The following is a 27117-nucleotide window of genomic DNA, read 5'->3' on the forward strand; positions in this document are numbered from 1 at the left end:
CTGTTTAATACTTGAATCTGATTGGCTGAAGAATGTTCTAAGGTGTGCAATAAAAGGAAATGCATGGCGAATGTAGGTCCAGGCACATCTTGACCATATTACGAGTCCATATCACTTTGCCAAATGATTTCAGTTATTTCAAAGGTCCTTACAGCCTAAAACAGCAAAAGAACCAAAACCCACAATGACACTGACCAAGCAAACAGATATAGTAAACAATGAAACATATTGTTTGTTAGTGGTGCTCTGATGATTTTTTGGTTAAACAGTTTAGCAACTTAAAGAAACATGACATCTCTCACTAGTGAGGTGATAACGGCACTGTTCATGAAGCAGTTTCACTATTAGTAGTGACACTGCTGCTGAACACTTCCGAGAGACACACAGGCTCAGGTAATTCACACACACTTCATCTCTCTCTCTCTCTCTCTCTCTCTCTCTAATAACTGCAGTAGTCTGCTATCAATGGCCCCAGCCTACATTTAAAATTATGTTTTAGAATTATCAATGGAGGCGTACTGTATCACAATTATGTGTATTGTCTTTGTTTTCTCCTGACTCCATTTCCCATGATCCCTCACACAGGAACCAATCACACATTCGCACCTGTTTCCCATCAGTCACACTATAAAGGTTACATTCATCCACACTCACTTATTATTAACCTGTACCCCTTCCACAGTCTTTGTATTTTTTGCCTTGTCTTCATGTTTTTTGAACTTGGACTGTTTCCCTTCTTTTTGTGATTCATTTGCTGCCTGCTTAAACTGTTTATTGGATTACTCTTGTGTCTCCCCTGGATTATATCTGTTTACTGCTGTTTGACCCTGCCCGACCCTGCAAAGATGAATCCAGCAGCACAAATTATGTATCTCTGTCAAGGAGATCAGCCCATCGAGGACTGTGTGATGGACTTTGTTGAGCAGACTCATTTGACCAGCATGGACGAGGTATGCCTCTTGATCTTTTTTGAGGAGGGCTTTCTGAGACACTTAGTTTGATCATGCCATTGCACAAACATCACTGAACTTTGGAATCTTATATTGATCTAGCCTTAGAATTAAGTGGTTCTCAATTTACTGTGGGTGTTGTGGAGGAGGAACACAGTACTCCTGCAGTCTCTCCCTTTCCAGAGTCTCTTCCTGTCATGGCTGCAATTCCAGAGTCTCCTCACATCACGGCTACCTTTCCCAATGCCTCAAGGTCAATTCCAAGGTGTCTGAGACTGACACACAGTCAGTGTGGAGGATCTTCCACTGATTTGGCCAGAGCATCAGGCATCCCAAGGACCTCAGCACTGGTCCTCAAAGAGACTGTTCCCCTGGACTCAGTGCTCCCTATAATGGCATTCACCATTCTATGTGTTTGGGCCACACACACCACCGCAGTGCCCCCAGAGGTGGCTGCCTCCGCTGCAGATCCTCCTCTTTTTCTGGCCTCCATTTCCCATGATCCCTCATCCAGGAACCAATCACACATTCACAACAGTTTCTCATCAGTTACATTATTAAGGGCTGGAATCTAGTTCGTTTTTTAATGCCCTTCAACTTCCCCCTGTCTTGTTTACATGGATGTACGCCATTGATTAGATAGCGTGAGTGCCCACTACTGGCAGAACCCTTGGAATGGAATGGGGAATGTCCGAAACACATGATCACTTAGAATCCGCTATGGAGTTGGTTTATTGTTTAAAATCTTCAAGAGTTGTTTGGGGTGGGGATAAATTAAACGCGATCTGCAATGATGTCATAGTTGTCCTGTGGTGTACATATGAAGCAGAATCGCTCCCTCAGTCAAAATTGAGGGGTGGAGAGTATGTCCATGTTAACTTCCCTCACTTGCCAAAGTGGACTGCACTTGAAAATGGTGGTGGGATTCACACGAGGGTAAGTGTTTAGAGTTTGTTAGTGCGTGTCCCCCCTGGACTATACCAGTTTACTGCTGTCTGGTCCTGCCTGTTTTGACCACTCTTTGGAATAAAGTCTGCGCTTGGTTCCTCAACTCTGTTGTCACACTCCCCACATTATACGTGGAATGAGATACATCAGAAATCAATCCAACACACAAGAGTGTTCGAAGGTCAAAACAACATACAAATGTATGTGTGTAATACACATACATGTTTATTTAGAGCTGTTCAGTGCTTGATTTGTGCAGATGAAGAGGACTTTCACTGGAGAACACAGTATTATAGATAGAGGACTCATCTTTAGTTAGAAGTGATGCTTTGAATTTAATATGTCTTGATGGATTTATTGTTTACAAAACTTGCAGCTTTTCACTGGACTGGAGTGAGGTTTATTACTGTGATGTTTTTATCAGCTGTTTGGGCTCTCATTCTGATGGCACCCATTCATTTCAGAGCATCCACTGGTGAGCAAGTAATGTGATCCTACATTTACCCAAATCTTTTCTGATGAAGAAACAATTTCATCTATATCTTGGATGGCTTGAGGGTGAGGACATTTTCAACAAACTTTAACTATTTATTTATTTAATATTCAAAACAATGCAGTTGCATGCAAATCACCTGAACATCGCTGCCGTTGATGTGCATGCGTCGTATCATACTGCCTTGAGTCGTCACATCGGTCCAATAGATCATCTGCTGTCTGTAGTCGAAGTCCAATGCAACAGCATTGTTCAGACCCTGGGAAGGACATCATATATGAGGAACCTGGCAAACAGCTGGAATTAAATGTTTGAAAAACTAGTACAAATAATACCTGCTTTAAAAGTGTGTAGTTTGAGCCGTCCAAGTTGAGCTTTCTCAAGTAATACCGGTTAGCAAAGATGAGGAACGGCTCCTCGTCTGTACAGTAAAGTGAAAAAAATGAAGACATATTACAGTAAAAAAGAAACAACAGAACAGGGCACTTGTTTATAAGATGAATGATTTGTAACTAAAATCTGAATGCTTCTTTATAATAAAGGATCAACATTGCAAATGGCAAATCCAGAGGTTAATTCCTTTGGAGAGTGTACTTTTCATATTTTCACAAGCATTTGAGAGTCCCTGATCTAACTGAACCATTGTGTAACATGACAGATGTAACATGGACAGATGTTGTGTCTGTAACTATAAAGGACAGACAGGCAGTCCGACTCTTACCGGAGGTGGACTTGCAGACAGTGGGGTCAGAGGGGCTGAGCTGGAAGCCGTCCACACACACACAGCGGAAGCTGCCGTGTGTGTTGATGCAGTGCTGTGTGCAGGGATACGTGGTGGAGCACTCATCCACATCTACACACGTCTTCCCATCATCCTTCAGTCTAAAGCCAGGGTGGCATCTACACTGGAGAGAGAAACACATAAGAACGGTAAGTATCGGATTGTGATACCTGTTCATTTATGATTTCACACTGTTGACTGCATTTATATAAAGGAGACAACACAGGAACAAAGGAATGGTTCTTCTACTTCAGACACTTTTATGTCCCTGCGGAGAAAAGTTCTATTAATAAAGTCTTTTTTCTACTTACTACTTATGATGTCATTGTTCTACCCATCTAACTTTAAATCTAAATATATGAAAAGTTTTTAATTGGATTAAATCACACCCTTTTTGTGTTATTAATCATGAATAATCTCACTTATCATGAAACAAAGCATATACCATTTATCTTGTTTAATACAATCATTTTGTCATTATTTACTGTATCCAGCAAAACAAACTGAACGATTATAATGTGATTTTTGCAAAACTGTATTTAATGCAAGCTTACTTCAAGATAAATTTAGATTTCTTTACAAAAGGACACTTGGAGACTCCAAAAAGACAACAAAAAACCAACTGACATAAGAAGTGTGTGTGTCCTCTTTTGGAAGACCAAACAAAGTAGTTTTGCTTTCACAACGAAACACACAGCGTCTCCACGACATGACGACGACGGCATAAACAATCCTACAGCAGAATCAAACGTACACCTTCTTTCTTTCGGTAACGTAATTAACATAAACATTTGGGCGGTGTTATGCTAACTTTCCCACACATAGTGATGTAGACAAAGAGAAAGAAAAACTTGATAATTGAATCATATGACCCCGTCTAAAAAAAAGGGGAAATATTTAAAGAGACAAAATACTGAAGAAGAGTATAATCACTGGCAGCGCAATAGTTCCACATCACCATTTCTAAGAAAGGAAACAGGCTTTAAGATGATCTAAAATCTTTACCTTGAATCCGATCTTCAGATCCTCACACAGCTGAGAGCAGCCGCTCAGTTTACTGTTCAGACATTCATTAATGTTGCAGTTCAGCTCATCCGTTCCATCGCCACAGTCATCGTTGAGATTGCACAGTAACGTCTCACTGATGCATTTACCGTTCCCACATGCATACGCCGTGTCGTTACATTTCTTCTCTGCTTTTAGGAAGAAGAGAAAGAGCCATTCAATGCCTTGAGGAACTCTGCGGTGTCCATTATGACACTGTTTTTCAAAGATACTCAGTTTGGTGTGATATACAGTATTTGATACATCTTTCTGCATTCTGCTGTGACTCTGCACTAGTTTGGCCCCAAACACACCCTGTTCTTATAGACCTCCTTCACACTTTGGTGGCATGAAACTACATAGACTGTTAGATAGATGGTGAGTTTTATCATTTGGAACCGGGCCAGAGATATCCCGCTGGATTAGCATTTAGTTCATACCAGGACCGTTGCAGTGAGGGTTTTTGGGAGCTTCGTCGGAGTGATCGTGGCAGTCGAACTCTCCGTCACACTCCCAGGATTTCTGGATCAGACAGCGGCCGTTATCACAGCGGAACTCATTGGCCTTACATGCAGGATACTCTACAAAGACAAATACAGACCCATGATCACAAATGATCGTATGTATTAAAACATGCACTTCTGTAGTGATGGGTATCAAAATAGTTAAATAGCTTCCCTGAAGTTTGATTTTCTCTTATAACATGTTATGTCTGAACACTCGATTCTGATTGGCTGGCAGGTGTGAATTAAATCCATTAAATGCACAGCTAACCGTGGATTATCCCTTACTTTGTTTATTTTAGTTTGAACAGTAATGTCCTTAAGGTGAGCAAAATAAATTTAGACACGGCAACACATATGAACAAAAGTCATAAAATATCTTAAACTGTGTTCTGAAGATGAACGGAGGTCTTATGGTTTTGGAACGACATGATGGTGAGTTTTTAATGACATGATTTTTATTTTTGGGTGGATTAACCCTTTAATAGTTTTAGTTTTAGCTAAAGATAATCTACCAGAACAAAATGATGTCTTAATTACAACTCCTTGAATCATATGCAGTTAGAGAGAATCTATTTATACACAGACTCTGAATGATTCTAATTCTTTTGTCCTTAATTCAAGTGAGAGTCAAGCATTGATCAATTGCCATAATTCTTCTCATTATTTGGTAATTATGAGATGATCCTCTCATAATCGTGTTTGTTTGGAGTGACCGTGAACATACCGCACTCCAGAGACTCATCCGAGCCGTCTCCGCAGTCGTTGTCGTGGTCACACACGAAGTGTTTGGGGATACACTGTCTGTTCTGGCACATGAACTCTCCCGCCTTACATGTGTTATTGAACACTGAGCGGAAGAGACACAAGAATACACACAGACATGTTAACGGAGTCATGTGCACAGGATTTGCACCAAAACAAACGTTGTCTTGAAGCGCTCACCACAGCCGGCCTTCAAGCTCTCGTCGGCTCCATCCGGACAGTCTCTGTCCCCGTCACACACCCAGCGCTGCGGGACACACTTGTGTGAGTCTGGACAGTGGAACGCGTCTGCACTGCACGTTTTGTTCTCTGAGATAAAAACACACATGATTCAGCACACCTCATTCATTATGTTGATAAATGTCAGTGGTCATCAGACACACTTTAAGATGTAATATTTGACTCAGGATCAGCACTCACTGCATCTGCTGTCCTCATCTGTTCCATCTCCGCAGTCGTCCGCCCCGTCACACACCCAGCTGCTGGAAATACAGCGGTGATTCCCACACTCAAACTGCGTCGCTGAGCAGAACTTATCTGAGCAGAATCATTCAGCCATCTGTTAGTTCATTATTCAAAAGACTTCGCAGAAAGAACACACTTAAAAGACTGTGCAAAGCTGAGAACAATATTTCCCCTAAAGTTATATAAACCTGACTAAACCTCATTTGAGAAAATGAATACATGTTTATAAATGCCTTTGGTGTTACGAAACAAAAGCACAAAGACACAGAATACATAACAAGAAGTTTTTATTTTTTATTTTGTTCTGTAATGTTGGCTTCAGATTTACTCATTTGTATTCAGTTTAGTTTCTGTTCTGTAAAAATAGTAATAATAGTATTATAGTAGTATTGATAAAGAATAATTTGGTAACACTTTAGTTTAAGGACCAGTTCTCACTATTATCTAGTTGCTTATTAGCATGCATATTACTGACTGTGTGCTGTTTATTAGCACTTATAAAGCACATATTAATTCTGTATTCTGTATAACCAGATTTTAGATCCCTTAACCTACACATACATAACTAAATTAAACAACTACCTTATTAACTAATCATAATCCACAAATTAGGAGTTTGAGGCAAAAATCCTACTGTAGTTAACACTTATAATAATAATAATAATTATTATTATTATTATTATACTTCATGCATTTGGATTCTGGTTTTGCTTTTGTCTGAATCTGCATGTTGTACTATTAAAATGTATAAAATGTACTATTTGAAGCTGTTTTGAATTAATACAATTACAATTTCAATCACTTTATGCTGTTTTTCCATTAATAAATAATTTTCAGCTTTATATAAAATCAAGAAAATCCACCAAATTGAATACCAGTTTTAAGGAGTAGCCAACTGTCCATGCAGTAAGCCGCTTAATAAACATACTATATGTTTATTAATAATTTCTTAATAAATGATAAATAATGTCTAAATGCCAGTAGTGTAGTGTTAGGGGACAGTATATGCACAGCAGAAGTCAATAGAAAGTCTCCATGATGACAGAAACACACACACACACACACGTATGTAACTCACCGCAGTGTGCCTCGTCATCTCCGCTGTCACAGTCCTTCTCCTTGTCACAGGTCCAGCTCATGGGGATACAGCGACCGTTGGGACAGGCGAAGAAGTTTGACGGACACTTTCTCTTTTTCTTATCTGATAAGTCAAAAGAAACAGAGTAGAATTAGAGGTTGCATGTTAGATTTTCCTTCTTTAAGTGTACTGTATATATATATATATATATAATTTATTTATTTTCTTCAACATCTGTTGATTGCATAAAAAATAATGAAGAAAAAAAAATAACAATAACAAATAAGACCTGTTTAATAGCTATCCTTTCTGACAGACAGTGATGAGATTACATGGAGATGCTCAGAAATACGAGTCTTTTCTAGAGTTTTAGAGGAGATTTCAATAAGCAACTTAAACTGTGCTCAGATTTTCCAATAACCTAAAGTTCAGAGATTTCAATAACAATGTGTCTTTTTTTAATAAAGATTTTTATTTCATTGCTTGTAAAAGAAAAGACCAGGGACCAGGAAAGACACCCATTCCCCAGGGTCTAAATTGCAGCGCCCCGCTGAAGTACGCTTGTGTTCACCTGGGCAGTTTCTCTCATCTGAATAGTCTCCACAGTCATTTGCGCCGTCACAGACCCATGATGGAGCGTAACACAGCGTTGTGAACTCACACCGCTGATAGGTGAAGCCTTTCACACCCAGACGGAAATAACTGGAACAATCAGAGATGGCTGAAAAACAAGACATAACACAAATGCTTAAGAAACAACATTAAAGAAATCTCTTGCTACCATGTGTAATTCGGTTATGGATAAACTTTTACTTTTAGATGCTGATGAGAGTGGACAAACACATAGCAAACAAGGATAATTAATTACACACACCTGAAAAGAATGACACAATTAACTCAAACTGTGACGTTACGTATTTAAAACATTAAATATGTGTACCCGTATTTCCTTATAGTTGCATTATAAATGGGTGGTAATCAAATTACAGTTACATCCGAAAAATATTTTAGATTACAACAGTCATTACTTTGAATTTAAATGTTATTTACTTTATTTGATATTAATGTAAAATGAAGTGATTCTCTGACTCTTTACAGGCATGAAGAGTTCAAACGCTGGTCAGGACTCAGAAAATCAGAAAGCCAAGCACTTAATGCTTCTGTCATGGAAATACAAAGACAGTTTTACTTTCAAATTTGGAAAAGGGCGTAACATCAAAGTGTAATTTTGTTTCCTGTGAAAAAACTTCTCTTGGCTTCAAAGGAACATCTAGCCTTGAAAGCTCATCTTAAAATAAATTGTTCTCAGTCTTTGAAAACCAGGGCTTCCAGCAGTTCTCACACCACAGTGCCAGTGAGGTTTGTCTGTATGAGCTTTTGTTTTTCTGTATTTATGATAATAATTATATAGTTAGGCAATATCAATCAAGGAAGAAGAGTGCTGTTTTGCTCTATATTGACCAAAAAAACAAAAAAAACAAAGAAAGTGCCAAATATAGAGAGTCTAATAATCTCAAATGTAGAGAGGTTATTTAAAGGTGCCATTGAATGCAAACCCAGCCTATAGTGGTAATAATTCATCCACTAATTTTTTTAAATAATCCCAATAAATCATAAACAGACTCTCCAAATGAGCAGTTCCAGATGTATCCCTATTATAGAAAAGTAACACCTATTTGTGACGCTCTCTGCCCTATTAGCATAGACCCCGCCCTGAGCGAGAAGCAGCAGTCCGCCATTACTGTTTTCTTTCTGTAGCTGCTGGAGATAAAATGTCAGCACCAAAGAGCACCGACGAACATTGTAAGACTTTTAGTTTAACTCAATAATTGTAATAATACTGTCAGATAAGTCAATAAAATAACCACACTTTTACTGAAAGTAACACATTAAAATTGGACATAAAATATACTCATATAAAATATCAGAATATTATTTTTTATTCGGGTCTATGCAACATACTTAACATTTTTGACTAATTATCCAAATAATTTATAGTCCTACAAAGCAAAAACTTTTGACGTGTTTGACCGGAGTTTGAATCCTTTTGAACTCACATTCTTCTCCCTTTTCACATCACATATCAGATTAGAAAGGCATTTATTTTCAATAAAAATAAAGGAAATATTCAAAAAGTGCCACATGGGTATTCAATAATAAAGTGTTTCATGGGTATAGTGGTATGGTTATTATTGCATACTGTTTTATAATGTACTAAAACAATAGGGTGCAAATATCTGCTAAATATCTGTAAAATACTTTCAACATAGTGTATATATAAACTAAGGCTATTTGCATATTTGCTTTTAATGCAACCACTGCCTTCAAAATACATCCACAGCAGAGTTGTGCCTAGGGTTAACCCTACCTATACCTAAACTTAACAACTACCTTGCTATTAATAAGCAACAAAATAGGAATTTATTGGTGGAAACTCTTAGTCAATAGTGAATATGTGTTCCCTGATCTAATGTATAACCCTCTTTTGTAATCAACAGAGTGTCACCGGTACATTTACTAATCCAAGTCTGAACTTTAAGCAAGAGGCTGGATATTATTATTAATCTACATGTAAATAAATAAATGAATGAATAAACTTACAGCAGTTCATTTCGTCGCTGGCGTCCTCACAGTCCAGCACCTGGTTACAGCGACTGGAGTTTGACACACATGACCCATCTCTGCACTGAAACTGATCCGCTGTGCACAGGGTTGCTGGAACACGCAAACAAAAAGTCCACACACAAACAGAGTCAATAAACAAATAATAGTAATACAACAAATAATGAAGGAGACATATTTTTTAGGATTCCACTTGTTCTCATTGAGAATATTTAAATGCACATCAGTAAGCTGATGACTCACAAATATTATTAAAATAACCAGTTTTCCCCTGCACACTTCAATAAGCCGTCAGAAAGCTGGTTATTGCGTTTACATGCCGTGCAAAATCATAAGAGGTAATCGTAAGAGTAAGAGGCAAAAAACTACATGTTGTGACAAGTTTATGCTTTCACCGTTTATGACCTTACAGTGTTTACATGGCCAAATGCGTTTGCAGCTTATTAAGCATAATTGTCTTAAGAACATGCATGTAAATGTGCTCAATAGTGATTTCATTCTTTTCTCCAAATAATTACTGAAATACTTTTTATTTAAATTCATTCATTCATTCAGCACAATGAAAAATACTGTATGTTGCTTATTCTCTGGGCAGCTGCTGCAAAACATTTATCTGCATCAGATTAGTCAAACAATATTCTAATCTCCAATATTCAAAACTGTATTCAAAACCATTATAATTTCAAAATTTCCTTTGGTTTCGGGGCAAAATATGACATAATTTTGTTTAATTTTCCTTTTCATGGCAGGTCTAACACCAGCTCCAGCTGAAAAAAATAATAATTCAATTCAAAAGACAAAAACACCAGCACTATAATAAAGCGGGAAGGGGAAAACAAAACTCTATTACATCAGAACGTTTGAAAGCTATAGAACGCAATGGATTTGAAGTTGTGGCTGCAGCATTACAGATGTTCAGTATATGATGTGTATGAATACTTGGTCTTACCATTACAGAAGAGTTCATCCGAGTTATCTCCGCAATCATCTCGGCCATTACACCAGGAACTGTGGCCGACACAGCGTCCATTCACACAGCGCTTATAGCCCTTCTTACACACACGATTAGCTGAATACAAACACAGACCATTAGAGTGGCAGGCCTTGATAACCACCTCCAGAATATCACACACACACACACACTCACTGCAGTAGGACTGTTTCTCATCTGACTTGTCTTTGCAGTGGGCCATGCCGTCACAGGTGAGGGTGTATTTGATGCAGTCTCCATTCCCACACTCAAAGTCATCCATACTGCTGCAAGACGTGTTCTGAGCTGAGAGACACAAGATACAGTACAATCCTTCAAACATGGAATACAAGCAAGTCGATCTCAGCTGCCTAATGTATTGTACTGATGCTTTATCCAAAAACAGTGACCACCCTGGTCCACTGATATATTGTTTTTGGTGAATAATTGATTAGATTAGAATAGTGTTACTTTCATGAAAATAATGACTAAATATCATCGTCACTGAACCTTTATCACGTGACAAAAAATGAGACAAGATGCAACGTAAATGCTGGTCATGTGACGATGACTATAATTAAATGTATAATGCAATATTGTTGACGAATAAAAAACGAGACTAAATGTGGTTTACAAAATAAAAGGAGACGAAATGAAATTTTATAATGTATGTGTTGTTATTATTATTTTGCAGTATTTCTGTTTCCTGTGTCTCACTTCAGGGGCAGCCTCAGGTCGCACTGCACTGATGCAGGCGACGTCACAAGATGACAACAAACAAAGTTAAGTCTGACACAGAGAAAGGGGTCCATGTGTGAACTTCTAACATGTTTGGTTGGTAAAATAAATGTTGTAAGTGTCTTCCGTGTCTGGAATGGATGTATTCTTGAGTCTATAAGGTAACAATAATATAATAAGATAACCTTGTTTGAAATGGGTTTGGCTAAAAGAAAATTTTGGGTGCGTCTATACTACTAAGGACTTATACTATATTGATTGGGTTAGAATTATGCAATAGATGCAATAGAATTGCATCACTAAAAAGAGACTAAAATACAATTTTCATTGACTAAAACTAGACTAAATGTCGTCAATTTTAGACGAAAATAGTCAAGGATAATTCTGACTAAAATGAGAGATAAAAAGATAAAAAACAAAAAAAAAGACTATGAACGTGACTAAAACTAATAAAAACTAGAATGACATCTTCACAGAAATACTAGACAAAAACTAGAATGAAAACAGGCCGCCAAAAACAACAAATAAAAAAAAGCCCATATTAAAAATCATATAAAGTGATTGTGTGAACATTTTGAACCTCAAAACTTATGGTTGAAAGAACTTGTAATAGAGGTAGAGAACTCTCAAAAGTATCTTCATTTGTGTTTCAAAGATTAACTAAACTTTTAAGTAGGGCTGCCCCCCTACATAATAGTTAACAAGAAGAGGCTTAGTTGACTAAAATTATATTGGCTATCCACAGAAAAGAAGAACTACATTTTTTACAGGACCACTCACTCTAACGTTACCCTAGATAAATGGATGTGTTAGATGCATATCCAAGTGTTTGTGTGGAGTGTGGATGCTTTAGAACACTACTGCATGACATGCATGTGCTGACGCGATCGATTGGTTTTATCCTGATAACAAAGAAAACAACTGTTAAGGGTCTACTTTTATTTGTGAACACTCACAATATCAATGTGAAGTTGCGCTTTTGTAAAACAAAGTCAACAAACAGGATTGGCTTTCTTCTGTCTTGGTCTTTATGAACTGGAGCGCAGCACCAAAATGAACCGAAACTGAGCGCAACATCTACTTGCCTCCAAGACATGTGGAATATTTCTACAAAAAGCTTGAAATTTCTCCTTTAAAATTAAACAATCAACAAATACTGATTATTAACTGATTATTTCCACTGGTGAGTCAGCATTGTAAACTTCATCTCTGCAGCAGACAATGACTCAGAAAACACCAGTTTATTAATAAATAATTCATATGTATCCTTGCTATTTTTCCTGACACATTCATAATCATTACTTTTGCAGATGCTTTGCAGCAAGCTTTCTGTGTGCGCTTCAACACATTATCTATCTATCTATCTATCTATCTATCTATCTATCTATCTATCTATCTATCTATCTATCTATCTATCTATCTATCTACTTACCTACCCTTGGACATGCTAATCATGCTAGAAATGTACTAACAACATGCTAGTAGCATGCTAATCATGAGAAACACGTTAGTGACTCAAGCAAACTTAAAGTTTGTCTTGAAAAACGTTTTTATCTAGTTTACTTACTATTGTCACTGTGTGTTTGAGCAGGAACATTTATGCTGCCTCTGTATAACGCTGCTTTGAGGATCTGTTCATCTCAATATGGTCTGTTAACTGTCAACACTCTATTTTAATAAAAATACTTGCGTGATTCTCACCTATGCAGGTGTTATCCTCCAGCAGTTTCCTCTCTCCACGACAGCTACAGTTGACTCTTCCATCTGATGTGAGAAGACACAGATCCTGACAGCCTCCATTATTCACCCGACAGGGCGAGAACTCACCTGCATGCACACACACACACACACACACACACACAGAGACAGAGAGAGAGAGAGAGAGAGAGAGGAATTTAGCATCCCCATAGAGAAGTCACAAGAAGCATTTTGTCTTCTCGTTATGCAGCCCTTCATGAAACACACAAACAGACTCAAATAACCCACTTAAAGGCCATGTTGCAGGTTAACCACCACTTTCGATTAATGGGTACATAAATCACTCAAGATATGTATATCATTTTTAAAATGTCTCAAAAATGGTCTTAAAGACCTATTTATTTATTTTTTTAAGTTTTTGGTATTAACGTTTTTTTTACGCAACTTGGTGATGACGTCACGTTGGGGAGAAGTCGAGGAAAGGTAGCCTCAGTCTAGTATGATGCAGCGTTCCAGGCAGCCCGTAACCCATGTTTTTCCAACCTTAAACCCGTGAAAGTGCACTGGAACGGCCATCAAACCCGTGATTCCCACCCGTGAACTCGTACTAGATCGATGTACTCCGACTTCCAAGGTCACACAGCACGCGAAACAACGATGACAGCCCCTACGGATAATACTGCCAATGGATGCAGTGTTAAAGCAAGTGGTACACGTTGAAAAAAAGATTTTAAGTCAATGTAATGTTGCAATAATATAAATAATCTAGTTACAATTTCTTGTGCTCAGAAATGTTTGCATAACTTGCCTGGAACGGTACAAAGTCGTAAGTAGTGGTATGAAATAGTGATTACGAGCTCAAAAACCTGCCTGGAACGCAGCATCAGAACTATAGCGACTGACTGGGATGAGGAAGAGATGGCGAGAGCAAACATGTATGATGGCCCGCAGCCGTGTCATTTTTAGCATCGCAGCAATGAGCACTGGAGCTAGTCTACGAGCAGCAGTGCACAATAACGACAGACACACACACACACACACACATACACATACATATATATATATATATATATATATATATATATATATATATATAATTTTATTTATTTTTTACTGTCATCGAGTAGCACCGAGTAAAAAAAAAATCAACGTTTTCTTTATATCTAGTGGCAGTGATCATGACGTTAGTTCAGAGAAGTACCGGTAACCTCTGTCATAGTGTCGTAGTACTGGTAAACTTTGTCTTTGTCATCTAGAAATAGAAGGCATCATGCTAGCTATATGGACGTTTCTAAGCGTTTATCTCTTCCTCCGGTGAAAATGTTTATGCAAACGTAGCCGTGTGTCTGTCACTGTGTTTGGCAGGTGTTTGTGTGGGTGCTGTCCCATGGAAACTGTGTTGGAAAGCTTGTGCTGTAGGGAAGTGAGTGTGTTTGGGTCGCTGTTGGTTGATATCTCTCTATCTGTCTGTCTATCTATCTATATATGTAGTCTATCTATCTATCTATCTATATATATATATATATATATATATATATTTATGTATGTATGTATGTATTTATCTATTTATCTATAATCTGCGCTATCTGAATACTCTCGTCTACTACTCGTCTCTCTAGTCACTCACAATGCTCTCAAGGCAGCTTTGGTAAATTATCTCCCCAACGTGACGTGATGCAATGCATTGTGGGGGAAAGGAGACCGCTGTAAGATAGTACCTACTTTTTCGTATTATATTCTGTTTTGTGATACCCAACAACATAAAATACAATGGATAACAGTTGAAATGTTTATTACCGACAAGCAAATTGCAAAAATTCATTAAAAAATGTACCTTGCAACACGGCCTTTAACATTCACTACCCACTTTCACACAGATTTACAGAAAACTATTATTCACAGCACACAGATTTAAACACTCAATCAGTAGTTCTCACAGTGGTGTGCAGTGTCAGTGACTAAACAGTCCAGGTAATCAACAGAGAATCAAACACAGGGAAAACACTCTGCAAGAAATTGTCTGCAAGGCAAAACAAGACTTCACAATGAGAGCAGGGAAGGCACAGTTTAAATAGGCCGGGTAATGGGAAACACCTGTGCAGGTGATTAGCCTCTGGCATGGGGCATTGAGGGAATCGAAGTCCGAATACACCACCTCAAGCCCCGGCTTCTCCTACCTCCACCACCAGCCCTCGTTTGGCATTCCCCGAGAAGTTTGATGTCTCACCCTCAAAATGTAAGGGTTTTTTACTCCAGTGTTCTTACAACTGGAGTAAAAACAACTGGTGGTCTTACAACGTCTCATCAACCACCAGTTATATGAAAAGTTTGAGTTTTACCAGTAAACAGTATCATTCCTCGGGTATGTGATCAATTTGGGAGGGGTATCCATGAACGACAAGAAGGCACAAGCTATTGTCAACTGGTCTCTACCTGCCATCTTAAAAGAACTCCAATGCTTTCTAGGATTTGCTAACTTCTATTGGAGAGTAATTTGAAACTTCAACACAGTGAATTTATTTATTTTACATCACAGAGTTTATTCCCGTAAACTCAATCCCACCCCAATTTCTTGCCATGAAGGTCACCTCTGAGGAATGGTGTCACTCATACACCCTTTCACTGTACTCACCAATCACAGCAATCTGGAATATCTCAAATCAGCCAAAAGACTCAATCACAGACAGGCAAGATGGTCACTGTTCTTCATCAGATTCGACTTCACAATAACCTACTGTTCAGGCTCTCAAACACTAAGGAAGACACCCTATCTTGCCTCTATGAATCATCCACACTGTCTCCCAGTCAGGAATCCATCATTCCATCAACCATCATTCTCACACCCATTCAATGGGACATCATGACTGAGATCACAGACGCTGAAGGCACCGAACAACCACCAGCCGAAACCCCACCTAATCTCACATATGTAGTGTGAGCCTGTTACGCCCCGTCTAGGGCAAAGGACATAACATGAAAAAAGTAAGGAAATGCAACGGTTTCTTTTTATGTAGAAATAAATGGAACAATATTTATTGAATTTTAACAGGTCAAAAATAATACAATTGGGTATTTTACCTCAGGAGCCGACAGAGCCAAAAATAACAAACAAAATAACTAATTTATATGTACCTCTTACTGCCCTACTCCACAAAATAAAATAAAATAAAATACAATTACTTCCCCAACTCCCTAATCAAAAACAGGCAATAAAGATCAAAACAAAGAGTTGGCGTCGGACTCCCTACCTCCCAAAATAAAATAAAAACAAAAGTATAAACAGGTATCAGTTCAGGGGTTTATCTGGAATCTAAGTCATTAAACGGGCGGTGGTCGTTATCACAAATATGGCAGTTCACAAGAATCAAACAAACTCTTTCCACTTCAACAAACTCTTTCCACTTAAACAAACTCTCAACAGGCGTACCAAATATCGAAGCAAAGTCAGGCAAGACAAAGTATCGAGTGAGCACAAGGCTAATGAAGACAGTAATGTAGGAGGCTTTTATACACGTCCAGGTGTCAGTGGATCAATCAGGGCGTGGCACCAATCAGACTGCAGGAACCAATCCGGTCTTCTTCCTGGATAAAAACAAACACCTCCCACAAAGCATAACACACATAAACAGACCAAAGGGGATGTAACACCCCCATACACAAAAATAAACATGAAAACATGTTTATACACAAGATCTTGATAGAGAATCCGCAATAACATTATCTGTGCCCTTCTTGTACTGGATGTGCAAGTTAAAATCTTGACAAATTAAAGCCCAGCGCATGAGTCTTTGATTTTTGTTACAGAACTTCTGTAAAAATACAAGAGGGTTGTGATCAGTAAAAACTTCAACAGGTTGTGAACTTGAACCAATATAAACTTCAAACTGTTGCAAAGCTAGCAAAAGCGCGAGTGCTTCTTTCTCAATTGTACTGTAGTTACATTGATGACGATTAAACTTCTTAGAAAAAAAACACAATGGGTGATCAATTCCATTTTCATCTTCTTGTAACAGTACAGCACCTGCACCAGTTCCGCTTGCATCAACCTCAAGTTTAAACGGTTTGGTGAAGTCAGGAGTGGCTAAGACAGGAGCGCTGCATAACAAATTCTTCAAAGAATCAAAAGCAATCTGACACTGAGGAGTCCACAAAAAGGGAATTGCTTTTCGGAGGTTATCAGTAAGAGGTTTCACTACATCAGAAAAATTCCTACAGACAAAAAGGGAGCTTCGAGGTTTCCTTGGCATGGCTGGATTCTACAGAAGTTTGTAGAATCCAGCCATGCCAAGGAAACCTCGAAGCTCCCTTTTTGTCTGCGGTATAGGAAAATTAACAATGGCGTTGACTTTGGCTTCGACTGGTCGTACAGTGCCCTGACCCACTTCCTTTCCTAAGTACCTAACAGTAGCATGACAAAATTCACATTTAGCAAGATTGAGGGTTAGATTAGCTTCTTGAAACCTAACAAACACTTCCTCCAATACCTCCAAATGACCCTTCCAGGTCTCGGAATAACACACAACATCGTCAAGATAAGCCTCACAATTTTTCACATTAGACAGTACTTTACACATCAAACGTTGAAACGTTGCTGGAGCATTTTTAAGGCCGAAAGCCAAGACCTTATACTGTAAGAAGGCATCTGGAGTAGCAAATGCTGAAATCTCAGATGCACGCTCCGTGAGTGGCACTTGCCAGTACCCCTTGAGTAAGTCCAACTTGGTTACAAACTTAGATTTCCCAATCCTGTCAATACAATCTTCTATCCGTGGAAGTGGATGGGAATCTGATTTAGTGACCTGGTTAACCTTTCTGTAGTCTGTACAGAAGCGTGAGGTACCATCAGTTTTCGGAACCAGCAAACATGGAGAGCACCAGGGGCTAGAACTAGGCACAGCTAACCCATGCTTCACAAGGTATTCAGTTTCTCGTTTCATTATTTCACGCTTGGCAGGGTTTACACGATAAGCATTTTGCTTAATTGGGCGATGATCAGCAACATCAATATCATGCTGTAACAGATTGGTTACAGTTGGTACGTCTGAGAAAAGGAAGGAAAATTTCTCAACTAACTGTAACAACTCATCTCGAGATGACTCTGATAAATGGGATAGTTTTGAACTTAGTGTTGTAAGGGCTTCTGAGTTTTGTAAACGAGCACCGGATAAGGCCGCACTGCCCAAACTAAGGCCATCAATACTAGGAGAATCAGCAGATGAAACTACTTCCACAGGAACAGCGACAGTGGGAGAAATTATCCGAGCATTTCTAGAATTTTCAGAGTTTGAACGTGAAACATACAATTTCAACATGTTTACGTGACAAACACGAGACTTTCGGTGTCTCTCAGGGGTCCGTACAACATAGTCTGTATCACTTAATTTCTTTTCGATTTCATATGGGCCTGCAAACTTTGCTTGCAATGAGGAACCCGGTATAGGTAACAACACAAGCACTTTATCACCAACCTCAAAGGAACGTTTGACAGACTTTTTGTCATATTTATCCTTCATTCGAGACTGTGATGAGGTTAAAGACTGACGAGCAAGCCTCCATGCAGAATGTAGACGTTCGTGAAATGAACTGACATAATCTAACACATTGGAGGAAGGTTCTGATGAGTGGGTTTCAGAGAGGAGATGCTCTTGAAGCAACTTTAATGGTCCACGCAGTGAGTGCCCGAAGACTAACTCAGCTGGGCTAAATCCCAACGACTCTTGCACCGTGTTACGAACAGCAAACAGCAAAAGTGGTATCTCCTCATCCCAATCTTTCTCATGTTGTAAACAATAAGTACGAATCATAGTTTTTAGAGTCTGGTGAAACCGTTCGATGACACCTTGGGACTGAGGATGATAGGCACTTGACACAGCGTGGGTAACATTCAGTTCTTTCATTACCTTACGAAACAGGCGCGAGGTGAAATTTGTTCCTTGATCAGATTGTATAATTTTTGGTAGACCAAAAGTAGTGCAAAATTTCACCAGGGCCTTCACAATGTTGGGGGTCTTTAACGAACGCAGTGGGATGGCTTCAGGGAATCTAGTAGCGGAACACATCATAGTCAACAAATACACATGTCCAGACTTAGTCTTAGGCAGAGGTCCTACACAATCTATCACAAGCTTTTCGAATGGTTCACTTAGCACTGGGACTGGCCTTAAAGGTGCAGGAGAAATAACCTGATTAGGCTTTCCTGCAACTTGGCAGTAATGACACGAACGGCAATATTGGGACACAGAGGATTTCATTCCTGGCCAATAAAAATGTTTCAAGAGGTTATGATAGGTCTTCCTAACTCCTAGATGTCCAGAAAGATCATGGTCATGGGCTAGCTTCAGTACGTACCCGCGATAGGATTGTGGAACGACTACTTGAAATACGGTGCTCCACTCATGCTTCACTTTCTCAGGGCTCCACTTTCGCATGAGTACGCCGTCCTCTAGAAAATAGGCAATTGCATGTTTAAGTAATTCAGTCTTATCTACCACAGAAGAACTGCTCGATAACAGGGTTTTATCAGCTTTCTGGGCACTGATTAGCTGTTGCTTGCCAAAAGGAAAATCAAAATTAAGCCCAACAATCACATCTGAGGAAACAACATTTTCATCATTGGCTTTCATATCTGACCCCTCTAAACACATAAAAGAGTTGGAAAGATCAACCTCATTTTCAAATTTTCGGGCTTGTGCCCGAGTAACAACACAAGACTGAAATACACTGGGAAATTCCTGCACTAACACATCATCTTCCCCTGATACACACGGTATATCTGTAACCTCTGGTAGAGCATTAACTCTACTTCCAGCAAGATCATTTCCAAGAATGAGAGAAATCCCTTTCACTGGCAACTGAGAACGTACAGCGACCTTAACTTCACCAGTCACAATGCCAGAACGCAAGTAAATGGTATGTAAAGGAACTCTCAGTACTCCCAGTTCAATTCCCTGAACCAACACATCCGATCCACAACTAGACTGAGGTGAGAATGATAGCGTACTTGCTAAAATAAACGACTGCGCAGCCCCCGTATCTCTTAAAATCCGTACAGGTGTGAACTCTGAATCAGAGTTAGACAAAGCAACTGCTCCATCACATACAAATGGTTCAAATGTCGGGTCAACAGAATTTAAGGACTCAGAAGACGGTACATGAATGAAAGCTACACTCTTAGATATGTTGTGAGTCTTCCGCAGATTTTTCCGCTGCAGTACTGGACAAGCAGCGATCAAATGACCCTTTTCATGACAGTAGAAACATTCTCTAGCTACCGAAGAGGTATCGAGCGATGAATCATCCTTTTGAGAAACTACCGAATGCTTAGAATCGTGAGTACGATCTATTGAGGTGCGTTGCGAAGATCGCGATGATGAAAAAATTACTTTATGAGTAAGCACAAACTCATCCGCAAAGATAGCAGCATCAGCAAGAGATGAAACTTTCTGTTCGTTCAAATAGACCACAATTTTTTCAGATATACAGTTTTTAAACTCCTCAACCAAAATCAACTCTTTCAACTGTTCAAAGGTCGTAATTTTACTCGCTGCACACCATTTCTCAAATAAAGTGGTCTTTTCACGAGCGAACTCAACAAATGTTTGGCTGGGGTTTTTTACATGTCTTCTAAATTTCTGACGGTAAGCCTCCGGAACTAACTCATACGCACGTAACACTGCCGCTTTAATCGCATCATATTCCAAACTTTGCTCTAATGTTAGAGCAGAGCACACTCCCTGTGCTTTTCCCACCAATTTGCACTGTAAAAGCAAAGGCCAAATATTTCTAGGCCACTGCAATGTGGTCGCGATTCGTTCAAAAACAGTGAAGTATGTGTCTACTTCACTCTCTCTGAACAACGGAACAAGCGAAATTTGTCTACTAATATCAAATTCAGGAGAACTTACCGGCGCAGTTCGCGACGCTGAAGGTAGAGGAGATGATGCACCAGATGAGGCACTTACTGATCCTGGAATAACCTTCTCTTTTGTCTCCGGAGAAGGGCGCTGAAATCTGGTCTTTAACTCGACCTCCAGCTCTTTCAGTCGGACATCACGCCGCGTCTCAAGCTCAAGTGCCTGGACATTTAGCAGCTGACTCTGATACTGTTGCCGACTAATTTCCAGGTCTAATTCTTTTAAACGGATTTCCAATTGTTTCTCACCCGGTGAAGGGGCAATGGGATCTATGCCATCGACTTCGCCAGATTTGAGTTCCGCCTCCGCAGCACCCAAACCTTCAAGTTCTAGGTTAAAAGCAACACCCGGAGCCACACCCTCTTCCGGTAAGACCTTTTGTTTTATAAGCTCCATGCGCAACATCTCCTTTATCTCCTTTTTAAGTGCATGACGAGGTACGCGAATATTAAAGAAATCTGCAAGCACTAATAAATCGTCTTTACGGCACTTATCAAACTGTTCATGTGTGGGATCGATCGTAAATTTTTCCAATTCAAATTTTGACGTCATCACGCCCCCTACGTTTCCTCCCACACAAAGTAAAAACCCCAGGCAAACAACAAGTTGAATAATACTTAAATCGACCAGTTTTACTGATGAAAAACAAGTTTGTAATTTCGTCTTAGGAAAAGAAGAAAAAAAAAAGAATCGGACGAGCCCCCAATTTCATGTTACGCCCCGTCTAGGGCAAAGGACATAACATGAAAAAAGTAAGGAAATGCAACGGTTTCTTTTTATGTAGAAATAAATGGAACAATATTTATTGAATTTTAACAGGTCAAAAATAATACAATTGGGTATTTTACCTCAGGAGCCGACAGAGCCAAAAATAACAAACAAAATAACTAATTTATATGTACCTCTTACTGCCCTACTCCACAAAATAAAATAAAATAAAATACAATTACTTCCCCAACTCCCTAATCAAAAACAGGCAATAAAGATCAAAACAAAGAGTTGGCGTCGGACTCCCTACCTCCCAAAATAAAATAAAAACAAAAGTATAAACAGGTATCAGTTCAGGGGTTTATCTGGAATCTAAGTCATTAAACGGGCGGTGGTCGTTATCACAAATATGGCAGTTCACAAGAATCAAACAAACTCTTTCCACTTCAACAAACTCTTTCCACTTAAACAAACTCTCAACAGGCGTACCAAATATCGAAGCAAAGTCAGGCAAGACAAAGTATCGAGTGAGCACAAGGCTAATGAAGACAGTAATGTAGGAGGCTTTTATACACGTCCAGGTGTCAGTGGATCAATCAGGGCGTGGCACCAATCAGACTGCAGGAACCAATCCGGTCTTCTTCCTGGATAAAAACAAACACCTCCCACAAAGCATAACACACATAAACAGACCAAAGGGGATGTAACAGAGCCCTATGACCAAGAGTCATTCAGTTAGTTCACTTAACTCCCAGCACCAGACACCCAGGTATAGCAGCTACACTTCAGTTATTAAATAATCGCTTCTGGTGGCCCACTCTGCAAGCAGACACAATCGCTTCATCAGAGACTGTTCAACATGGAACAAAACCAAATCCCCTCATCAACTGCCTGCTGGGCTCCTACAACGCCCCTGGTCCCACACAGCCATCGACTTCGTAAAAGATCTGCCTCCCTCACAGGGTCACACTACCATTCTCACAGTTATAGATCACTTTTCCAAGGCCTGCCGGGCCGGCTGATTCCTCTACCTAACCACAGCTCTTGAAAGAGCCGAGGTCCTCTGCAACTACATGTTCAGGTTTTATGGCCTTCCTGAAAACGTGGTCTCTGATCGGGGACCTCAGTTCACTTCTTGAGTCAGGTTAGCTTTCTGGTGACAACTCAACATCAATGTCAGTCTCACCCACAGACGAACGGTCAGGTGGAATGCCTCGATCAAGGACTCCCTGGTTTCGCCCGATTAAAACTGCCATCATAATCAGACCGACTGGCGCCGCTACTTAATATGGGCTGAGTATCCTGTCTACCTGTTCACTTAAATAATGTTTCTTGTCATACTTGTCATTTTATGGTCAACACTGGACTCAAATATTTATTTAAAAAATCCTGTATTCCAGGATATGGTTATTTAAGGATACAAGGATATGATCATTTTAAGGTTTAACTTTTGCTTCATATTCCCAGATAAAACAGAGCATTTAATAGCAAAAAATACCTTAGCATTTGTCAAACCCATCATTTTTGGTTATTTATTCGGTTTCGGTTGGGTTAACATTTTGGTTGGCGCACAGTAAATGGTGGCTTCAGAGCAGGCAGAGATGCTGTCTTTAGGGGTTTGAGTGCTTGAGAATTGCTTCTATCACACTTCGATAAGCATGATGAAAGATATTGATTTTGTCATTCCCAAGCGTTATAAAGTTCTTCTCGGTTCTGTGACAATCACAGATTACTTTTGGCACATAATTACATGGTTGAGATGACAGGACAGTGTAAGGCAATTGCTCTCTCACGCAGCTCATTTAGAGTACTCTTGACCATACCGCCTTTACAGCCGTTCACTCACAGCTATTTGTATCGTTGGCCACAGCGACGATCCCCATTGGCTGCTGTGGAATATCAGCTCTTAACACCTTCATGTCTCCTCCAACATATTTGTCGGCTCTGAGGACGGCTCTGCGCACCCAGTCTGTCCAGAAGATGTGGTCACCGTACACGGCCAAACCAAAAGGATGCACTGGCTCATTCTTTAGGACCACCTACAGATGCCAAAACAAATAGAAAGTAACCATCTGGTTTGCAGAAATTATCAAATTAAATTTTCCATTTTGATATCTCCATTTGAGTCTAAATTAATTTATTCTTCCAAACTTTTTGTCTGTAATAATGCAGCAGGTGGGAAAGACATCTATTCAGTCCCTGTTTCATCTGCTTTATTTATTTATTTGATCAAATTCCATTTTTTTCTTAATGTTACGTTTTTTTTTTCTGGATTCTGTTTTAATCAGCAAAAAGTGTTAAAATTAACAAATTCACAAAACTAAAATGAGCAATATCAAGGTCACCAAAAATTGTTAATTAGATTTTTTAATTAATTAGATTTTTTACAATTTATTGTCAGTGAACTTGACTAAATCAGTCACAGCAATTCACAAATTAAACTTTTGCTTTAGTCAAGTTTCTTTCATGTTGAACCAGTGAGTATTTTTTTTTGTTCCATTGGAAGGGGAAAAGATGAAACAAAACTAAGCAAAAACACAGCTAACCAGAATATATGCAATGTTTACTGTACAGTGGGTTAGGAAATTAACGGGGCAAAAATGCCACTAAACTCAAGATGCCCCTGCAGCACAATGAAACTAAAAAATTAAAATCAAGTCATCATTTACTACATTTATTTTTTATTTTTATTATGCCTTTCTTTATATTTCAGACCACAAAAGGAGAAAATAAAAAAAATCCCACCTGTGCTTGTCCATATAAAGGCAGTGAATAGCGACCAGCATCAAGATTTTAGAAAAACATGCACAAGCATCAATAATGACAATAATGACCCCATGTATATTCCAAGAGTTCTGGGTGATACGATAGGGTTTGGTGGATTACTTTTCCACCTTTAATGGAAAATTATTTTTTGTCCCTGCAGCAAAAGCTACGGTTTTTGCTATCAAAATGCAATGAAATGTCTTTCTGGACTTCGTAATTATGGCTGGTCTGGATACATTGGGATTTTAATGAGTCATGGTGCAAGTTAAGCAAAATGGAGCTCTAACTTACATAACGGTGGGAGCCATCATACTCGCAGCGCTCAATCTTATCAAGCGTTGCATCTGAGAAATAGAGCTTCTCGGCACGATGGTCGATGGCGAGTCCATTGGGAGTGCGGACATCACTGCCGATGATCACCAAGACATTGGCTCCAGACAGCTGAGCGCGCATGATACTAGGTGACTGCTCATTCCAGTTGGTCCAAAACATCAAGCTGGTGAACAGCAGAGCAGTGGGAGTCAATGACAAACACTGAGTCTAATAGCATCTTTATGTTTTACTAGTGCCATCCCAAAAGCAACCTGACATCCCTTTCTATGAGTTTGTTATAAAATGAAAATCTCACTTCTGACATTCATCCAGGACGAAAGCCCGTGGGTGGTCATCTCCTGACATGGTAACTACAGTGTCCCGGTCAAAAGCCCCCCAGCGGCTCTGGTCCACACTGTGACGGGTGATGGTGGACGTGGTGTAACTGGTCCAGTATAAAGTGTCCCAGGCCCGATGATACGCCAACCCTTCTACTGACCCAACATCTGCAGAAAAAAACAATAGGGTAAAAAACATTTAAAAAAAAATAAATAAATACATTTTTAATGTGCCTTTTCAGTGCCTTGCTCAAGGGCACTTCAGCCGGCCCGAGATTCAAATCCACTACCTTATGGTTAGGATTCAAACTCTCTAACCACTAGACCACTTCCCCAATGGATTTCCTCATTTATTGTATTTAATCATTTTAGTCAGTTTTACTCTGACTGAAATTACACTATTAGTCAACAGCATTTCCGCTGACAGAAAAATCCAAAATGAAACCAAATATTCACATTTTCGATCATTTAGACATGTATCAACCAAAAACAAAAACTTGTTGTAAAAACCTAAATTAAGGACAAAACAAAACAAAACATTACAATGTATACACTATTCCAAAACAATATTGTCAATTATGTATGCAGTTTAGTTTGATTGAACATGCAAATTGTAATTTCATTGTGGTATATTCATCTGATTAATCCCAAATGCCATTGATTCTCTCTACTGGTGATTCACAAAACAGAAAATTTTGAAAAAAGCATACGAATTGTACAGACTATGACTCAATTTTTTCAACTATGATGACAAAGTAATAATGAAAAAATAATGCCATAAATGCAAAAATAAAACAGTTTAATGATTATTTGATGAAAAAATTATAACTCTTTCAGAAGAGTATGTTTGACAAACAACATTCCTTGTTGATATTTTAACTAGTTGTCTTAGTTAGCAGAGGTCTCAATGACGCCAGTCATTACATTAAAGGTTACTCATCAGAAAAATAAAGAAAACCACCTTAAATGTTACTATAACAAATAGAGAAAACATATGCAATTTGGCATACTGGAGCATATCTATCTGGATTAAAGCAATCGATAAATACTACATGACTACGTTTCGGGGTCCTCCATATACTGTAAGTAAGCAGCAAACTATGAATTTATCCTATAAATTTGCCACCAAAAAAATTAAAATGGATAATATATCTGAACAGGATGGGACTCTATAAACACTATTGCTCAAAACCACATTTCTGCCTAAAATAAGAGGAAATAAAACTAAAGGGTGTATAGTGAGTCTGGATTTGATTTTAGTTTCAGCCAGGCCAACATTTTCACTTCAGCACAAGGAAGCCAACATTCTTTGAGGCATTTTGGTTGAGAGTTTGCAATTTTCATGATTATCCTTCATTCATATGGTGTTTGTGGCAACAGAAGAATAAACAGATACACACATCTTTCTTTGCTCAGTTCTCCTGCTGTGAGAGCCCATGTCTTACGAAAGAATGAGTTTATTGTGTTCTCACAGAGGAACTGGCCGTGACTGACTTCCTACTTTCCCTAACCAGTTTGATTGTGTGTCCTCCGGCTACAGCAGTTATTCAGTCTTTGTGTTGTGTTCTCTCCAGCTGTGAGCAGGTAATGAAGAGCTGAAGGAAGGTGCTGCAATCAAAAACACTACTGCATACTCAAACACATGGACTTGATTTGGGAACTGCAAAATAACTATAATGACATAATAAAGTTCTTAAAAAAATGTCTCAGGTTGCATATGTTACAATGGTTACCTGATAGGGAACAAGACACTGTGTCCTTTAGCAGACGCTATGTGGAATATTGGCCAGCAAAAGCCTATGACATCACAACTAGTGCGGGCATAGTATAAAAAGACGCCAGAGGAACATGTCATCCACTTCTTCGGCTGAAGGAGATGAAGCAGGGATGCCCAAGTTATGGTGAAGGGAGGCAGTATCCTGTACCCTCTCAGGGAACCATGGTTACATGCGTAAGTGTGTCTATGTCAGTCAGTGTCACTATACCATTCGACCAAAAGCCAGAGCCACATACCCTAAAATACTT

General features: G+C 39.1%; 1 protein-coding gene across 4 annotated transcripts in view; it reads right to left on the reverse strand.

The window, feature by feature from the left end:
* The window catches only part of LOC128022657 (low-density lipoprotein receptor-related protein 1), a 149515-nt gene that overhangs the window by 40656 nt on the left and 81742 nt on the right, over positions 1 to 27117 (reverse strand). For 2 of the 4 annotated variants that reach the window (XM_052610413.1, XM_052610411.1), the window contains exons 42-58: positions 25071 to 25260; positions 24734 to 24938; positions 23523 to 23715; positions 13059 to 13184; positions 10797 to 10925; positions 10599 to 10718; positions 9629 to 9742; positions 7599 to 7748; positions 7028 to 7150; positions 5905 to 6021; positions 5665 to 5793; positions 5447 to 5569; positions 4657 to 4797; positions 4178 to 4365; positions 3113 to 3296; positions 2727 to 2812; positions 2531 to 2650 (exon numbers count right to left, since the gene is read on the reverse strand). In XM_052610413.1, the coding sequence (XP_052466373.1) occupies positions 2531 to 2650; positions 2727 to 2812; positions 3113 to 3296; positions 4178 to 4365; positions 4657 to 4797; positions 5447 to 5569; positions 5665 to 5793; positions 5905 to 6021; positions 7028 to 7150; positions 7599 to 7748; positions 9629 to 9742; positions 10599 to 10718; positions 10797 to 10925; positions 13059 to 13184; positions 23523 to 23715; positions 24734 to 24938; positions 25071 to 25260 (2438 nt within the window). Of the gene's footprint in view, positions 1 to 2530; positions 2651 to 2726; positions 2813 to 3112; positions 3297 to 4177; positions 4369 to 4656; positions 4798 to 5446; positions 5570 to 5664; positions 5794 to 5904; positions 6022 to 7027; positions 7151 to 7598; positions 7749 to 9628; positions 9743 to 10598; positions 10719 to 10796; positions 10926 to 13058; positions 13185 to 23522; positions 23716 to 24733; positions 24939 to 25070; positions 25261 to 27117 lie in introns of all 4 variants that reach the window. The other 2 variants (XM_052610412.1, XM_052610410.1) reach the window with 1 other exon arrangement.

This window comes from Carassius gibelio, chromosome A11, assembly GCF_023724105.1.
Source record: "Carassius gibelio isolate Cgi1373 ecotype wild population from Czech Republic chromosome A11, carGib1.2-hapl.c, whole genome shotgun sequence".
Lineage (NCBI taxonomy): Eukaryota > Metazoa > Chordata > Actinopteri > Cypriniformes > Cyprinidae > Carassius > Carassius gibelio.